The 6,750-nt window shown below is 40.5% G+C and overlaps 1 protein-coding gene across 1 annotated transcript in view; it reads left to right on the top strand.

Annotated features, from left to right (window-relative positions):
* Nucleotides 1–4,465, top strand: part of LOC138049453 (uncharacterized) — an 11,730-nt gene extending 7,265 nt beyond the window's left edge. The window contains exons 4-7 of the mRNA XM_068895735.1: nt 1,180–1,329; nt 2,561–2,791; nt 3,282–3,440; nt 4,130–4,465. Of these exons, the coding sequence (XP_068751836.1) occupies nt 1,180–1,329; nt 2,561–2,791; nt 3,282–3,440; nt 4,130–4,293 (704 nt within the window). The 3' untranslated portion in view covers nt 4,294–4,465. The remainder of the gene's footprint in view (nt 1–1,179; nt 1,330–2,560; nt 2,792–3,281; nt 3,441–4,129) is intronic.
* Nucleotides 4,466–6,750: the final 2,285 nt, after the last annotated feature.

Genomic DNA, 6,750 nt, shown 5'->3' with positions numbered 1-6,750 from the left:
CCAAAAGCAACGTACACCGCCCGCTTTGCACAATTTTTTCTGCCTTTTAACACGAACGACACAAATCAACGTATGTAATGACTGAAAATAACAGATTTGCCCGCTTTTCGTGTGTTTTTTCACTTCGGTCTTTGCCGTCCGCCGGCATAAACAGCGTCGATAATCAGTCCACATCATCTCAAATTGGCCATTTCAGATCGTTGTTTTCGGGACGTTGTAATGAAAAACGCACGAGCACGAGCCATTCATTTTGTTCTAGTTGCTTAATTAGGGTCTCTTATTTTAAATTAACTACATACTATGGGGTTTTAAAAAGCTTGCAAAAACTAGATCAGTTTTGTGGCCGGCTAAATTTGCTAAAGGTTTTGTCAATTTTATTCCCGACGAATTTCAATGCAAAATGCCGAGATTTGAAAACAAGGCCCGCGGAGTCAAAAATGACCCTATGATATCCCTGGCTAAATCTGGTGCATCGTCAAAAATCGCGCCAACATTACATCTCGTTCACACTAACGTTTCGCTGCATTTTAAGCGCGCTTGAAACAAAAAATCCCTGAGACTCGGATAAGGAAACCCAAATGAAAAATCACATGTGCGAACCAGTCTTTACGCATAATTCTATAATAAGCTCAATAATGCATGCATTTTGATTGGTTCTCACTTGTAATCTATGAGAGGACAGACGCATAGCTACCGTCATCATAAAAAACTTTTTTGTTATATAAAAGCAATAGACTCCATGTTGCCGTTCGTATGTTCAGTACTAGATAACAGAAGAACTCAAAACGTGGAAAGAAAGATCAGTGACAAACTCCGCTATCGCCTCGTGTGCCACGTTTTGTTCTTACAACATTTTGACGTCATCTGTGACCTATTAGGAAGCTTAAGCATGTGACGTTTTTGAGACGCGGGTGGCAACCGGAAGTAAAGTATTTTCCCTTTTAATTCGTCTTCACGCAACCACATGTATATTGCTAAGTATCTTTTCTCCATTAGAGATGATTAGTTTAAAAATCTGGGAGACACTACTGTTCTAGCATGAGAAATGTTCACTTCCGGTTGCCGTTCACGTCTCAAAAACGTTCCGCGCTTAAGCTCCCGTTTTTTACTGAATAGACGCACTGCAAAACGGAATCTATTTGTTAAGTATAAAACGCTTTTCGTCATTTTTTTTTCTAGGAGAATGTTGGAGTGGGTCACAGAGTGAGGTTACTTATGGCAAGCTTGGTATATCAACTAACTGTGTGGACAAGTGCTTTGAACCATGCAAACCTTTCAAACCCTTCTGTGCGGGGGCAAACTTTGCCAACGCAGTTTATCGTCTTTCAGGTGAGCTAGTTGTCTTTGATTTTATTTCATTTCTTGCTTCTATTATGTTGGTTTTACAACAGCTGGTTGAAAACTGCTGAACATATTGAAAGTCATCAAGTGAAGCTATGATTCTCGCAGTTATGAATGCAATTTTTGCAATTACTAAAAGAAGCCTGAAAAATTCAGGACTTCAACGGGGTTTGAACCCGTGACCTCGCGATACCGGTGCGACGTTCTAATCAAATGAGCTATGAAGCCACTGACGTTTGAAGCTGGTCATTTGTGAGTTCCAATGTTCCCGTGAGGAATCATAGCTTCACTTGATTTCATATCCGCAGTTCATATATGATCCATTTCATATATCATTTCATCGTTGATATTGGGTGAAGTTGTCCCTGGTAGAAGGATCAACCCGCCTACCCGAGCTATCCTGGGCGAGTCAACTTTTCCTACATTTCCTTACAAAACGCGGTGAATCGCTTACACGAGAAAAAAAAGTTGGCTCGGCTAGAAGGATGACCCGCCCAGCCGGGTCACCCTTGTCGGGTCAATTCGGTCAAGCATAATGAGAGCATGCGCTAGTGCTGTCTTCCCAATAACCTAATGATGGAAACTGACTCTTGACTTGAGCAAAAGGGCCAATTCTCTCCTCACATAACCGCTCGCTAAAGTTGATTAGGCTGGAAGGGTGACCTCTTAGCCGGGACAACTTTTCTCCATATAAACGGGCCCTAAGAAAGATAGATATATTTATATTTTAACTGCGAATTTACTGAATATGCCGACACATCACACTTAACAAAGGCAAAGAAGCCTGAAAAAAAATCCAAAAATCTTTCTCGTTTATCATCCAGAAGCATTTGAAGGCAACCGGGAGTTATTGTCGTTAAATAAATAGAGCATCCGACCAGCGTTATAAAGGTCGCAGCTTCGATTCCTGCCTGGGACTGTGATTTTCTTTTCAGTGGTCATTTCGCCCCTTGCCAAGCAATAGGCCATTTCCGAGTTCATGACTGCTTCCTCTTCAACGCGAATCTAGGTGCGAAGTTTTTCTTACGAAAACTAGTTTTCATTCATATGTAAAGTAGACCTAATTACCAACACAAAAACTTCGCACGTAGACTCGGTTTGAAGAGAAGGAAGACATGAACTCGGAAATGGTCTCTTGGCATATCATCTTCACTCAAAGATTCACTACACCATCACCTCCTTAAATAATTGTATGAAATAATACCCCTTTTATTTCCAGATGTCCCCTGTGAGCTATCCTATGAATCTGTCGGATGTTTTGGCGAGAGCTCCAGGAACCGCGCATTCGACATCGAGCTGCTGAATCAAGTTAACCCAGTCAGTGACAAATTCAACGGAAGAATATTGGAACCTGGAGAGAACTGGCCTGGAGAATTTACCAAATTTCTGTGCAGGTGTGCCAGAGAGGCTCGTCGAAAGGGGCTCAGTATGTTTGGGGTGCACGAACAAGGTAACGAAAACTTGCATGCATGTAAAGCTCCGCGAAAACAACTCCCAACATTGTTGGGAGTTGTTAGTTCTGCAGATGTTGGATGGTGTTGGCAGTTGTGTTCAAACAAGACAACAACTCCCAACACTGCAAGGACGTGCAGTGTATTACTGGAAGGATATGACCCATAAGACTTCAATGTAAACTTACAAAATTCGACTGCCATCTTGTTTTCAAGATGTTAATGCGTTGCTTTCTCCATGGAGACCATATGTAATGCGCGTGCGTGGCCCCAACAATGTTGGCAGAGCTATGCAAACGGTTCCAACAAGGTGGCGCTGCGCTTCGGCGTTCATGGAACAAACGAAATGTTGAGAGTTGTTGGCTCAAAAGTTTGATCACTTTCAAACATCGTGAAACAACTTCCAAAAATATGCAACAGGGTGTGTAAACGGACGCAACATTCAACACTTAACAATCTGATCACCTATTTATTACTTGTCGCCAACAGGTGAATGCTGGAGCGCTCGAAACGCCAATCTGAAGTTCGACATGCACGGATCGACACCTAACAAATGCTTCCAAAACTTCACTCAGGCCTGTAAGGGAGCTGATGACAATTGCGCAGGAGGAGTTAACTCAAATTTTGTCTACAGGGTTATTGATGCACGTAAGTCTGAAATAGAGAGACTTGCATGTAAGAGAAGATAAACTGATCACAGCAATCTGCAATCTTAAATACAGTACCAAGAGAAAATAATTTTCCTTTGCTTTCATTTAAATGATGACAGTTTAAGCTGATTTCACCCTCAGAATCGCCTTTTTCAACATGATGATCAGCTTCAAAGGAAAGTATTGCTAATAACTTTCATGAATGATCACACCGACAGGATAACTTTCATCTGAATGGTCACACCCACAGTTTTGGCCCACGACTCAGAAAATCGCAACCTCCAAAAAACAGAGTCCTTTTTCAGCTTTCATTTCTTGAATCAGACACATTTCGTATTTCTTAGCTGTGATTGGGAGAGGGATTACTTGACGGTACGGTACGTTTAAAAGCGAATTTCACTGTACTGCCGTACAGCCTAAAACTGGGTAATAGTTTTAACCGCTCAAAATGGATTTAAGCAATCTAATCAAAGAAAGCAGTTGCACAAAAAAATGCATGCAACCGGCGCTATCGCGGAACTGAAGTCAACGAATGTGAAGTGAAATTTTGAAGGCCAAAGAGTCAGCCAAGTATTGTAAAACCAATCAACCTGGAATAACTTTCGACCATCAATTAAAACGGCTGTATTAGCCCAATACCTTGTCGTGATAATAACTCTTTCTTGTCCGCTCTATATCTGATTTTAGGCATTATTGGTCGTTCACTTGACGAGGAAGAGAAAGTCCCGGATGCATCTGAAGAAGGAGCGGGGTTATTTGATGTCCCAGAAGAAAAAGCTTCCACAGCACACAAGCTAAGACGTACGAGAGAACAGGAGCTAATTGGACGCAAGCCCCACTTTTTAAACTAAGTCTTACGACACACAACGTAAGGCTGGCACTGAAGACCGAACAACTACATATCCAACTGCAATTCTGTTTTAAATTAATTTCTCCCCGTTTTTTTGTGCCCTAGGATTAGTTCAGTAAGTTTTGATGAAGAAAATAATGATTAAAAAATAAACGACTTCATGAACAAATAAATGTGTGGAAGGCTATAAACTGAGCATTAACACTGCAACGCAACTTACTGCTTTTTGGGGGCATGCGAGGCGATTTGCTGACGTCATTGTTTAATTAAGTTTTGTCTCATTAACATACGAGTTTGATGACAAAAGGCGTGCCCATCCCTTTTCCGTGAGTACAGTAGGCACACTAAACAGCAACACTCCACTCTACCCAATATCAGTACTGCACCATCCAAACCCTACATGATATTACACTACTAGGTAAAGACAAGAGTCTATTACCCAAGAGTAAGAATCTGGTATGAGGTTTGTCTCCATCAGCGTCAGAAAAGTGTTTATTTTTAAACCAAGTTTTGAGGGAAAAAAAACAATAGACCAAATCGGCTAACTCATATGTTGTATCCAATTCAAACCCATTGGGAATAAAGCGTTTCATTTCAGGTATTTCAATATCATTTAAATGTGAATGCTACCTTATGAAGGTGGGCAGACAAGAGGGGTCATGGTTGCAGGGACATAGACCTCTTTCATAATGGCGGTCAAATAAAATATTCTTTTGTTTTAATGCTAATTAGTCCCTTCTAGCGTCGCTACGACGAGCAAATTTTAAAAGAATATTTGTTTCAAAATGAGGGCAGTAGGTCTAATTAACATAAATACAAAAGAACATAAAGTAGGTTGCCATTTATGAAAGTGGTCTATGGTGCAGCGACAACAAGGTGTGTAGTACACACTGAGACGACATGCATTAGGGTCTTGTAGCGGGGATATGTAGCAGGAACAAAATCACAACATGTGCTGGACCTCATGGGACACGTCTCGGGGACAAAATCACCCCCCAAATTGGTGTTGCACAGTTATAAACATATCAGTTCACACGAGGGGACATGTCGCTGCAAAATATTACTGAAACATGTACGTGCAACATTTTCATGTTTGTGCCAAGTTGTGATTTTGTCCCTGCTACATGTTCCCGCTACAGGTCGCCTCAGTATGCACTACACAAGTTTTTTGTCGCTCCAAGATGTCGCCGCAACATGTCACCGCAACATGACCCCTCGTGTCTGCCCACCTTTATTTTACCAAGGTTTGATAATATTGTTCGTGTAACAAATGATCTTTTTTCTAAGAATTCCAACGTTTGTGAGTTGAAACCGGAGCCACATCAACGCTCAGGGTTTTTGAATAACTGAGGAGAAAATTCAGCCTTTGCAATGATATCTAAAATTAGACGTTATTGTCTTGTTGCGTAAGGACGATAGACTGAACAAAGAACATGTTCACGTACTCCGTAGGAGCGTAAAGAAACCCCCATTGTCTTCCAAAGAGAGGTACACGAAAAGTTCCCATCGATCCTTGGTTCCGGATTGTGCGGATATAATTACTTCATCATATCGAAGTGAAAACAGCGAAAACAACGAACGCTACCTGCGCAAGACTTGAATATTTAGATACATAACCTTGATTTACTCTTTGAAATTAAGTACTGAAGAGTTTAATGAAAACTAACAAGACAGGTATTTGAAGCCAAAAGCTGCACTTTGCTACTTGGTTACCGTTGAATCGTACTTCCTTCTCGTCCGATCAATTTCAGTTAATTGAAGAAGAGAATTGGGTTTAATTTGTTTAGCACAAAAATTAAGGGATGATCTTTTCATAAACTGTTTGTTCCGTCGGCAAAAGACTGAACAAATGGCTTGTAATTTATGAGTTCGTGAGTGAGTCACAAAAACACGCGCTCGACCTTCTTGTTACTGATTAAATTGAATGCTATAGAAGATTTCTGCAAGCTTTAATAGCTATTTCATTAGGTTTAAATGACACTGAGTTGTCCTGTCATAGGAATGAGGTAGCTATGAAATGGAAACGTAGTGAAACCCACATTCAGTACCATTAAATGAGACGGTCTGAACTTGAATTATCACAAGAATAGAACTTTGCGACCAGCCGCCATATGAATCAAAGGATAAATTAATTCCATATTTTTTACCGCGTCACAAATGATATATAGACAAAGAAACCGTTATTAAATTTTTATCAATAAAGCCATTAGTTGGTCTTCAACTCTTCTTCCGTCACGAACATCTGGTGTACCCCAGGGGTCCATTTTGGGACCCTTGTTCTTCACTATGAGGATTAGCTCTCTATGCTGATGACAGTAAGGTCTATAAATTAATTAAAACAAAATAGATGATCAAGAAAACTCTCAACATGATCTTATTCAAATCACTGAATGGTGTAAATTGAATAGGATGAGAATTAATGTCTATAAATATAAGACTATCAGTATAACTAAGAGGA

The sequence above is a fragment of the Montipora capricornis genome, chromosome 5 (assembly GCF_036669925.1).
Source record: "Montipora capricornis isolate CH-2021 chromosome 5, ASM3666992v2, whole genome shotgun sequence".
Lineage (NCBI taxonomy): Eukaryota > Metazoa > Cnidaria > Anthozoa > Scleractinia > Acroporidae > Montipora > Montipora capricornis.
This window is presented reverse-complemented; position numbering and strand designations above follow the sequence as displayed.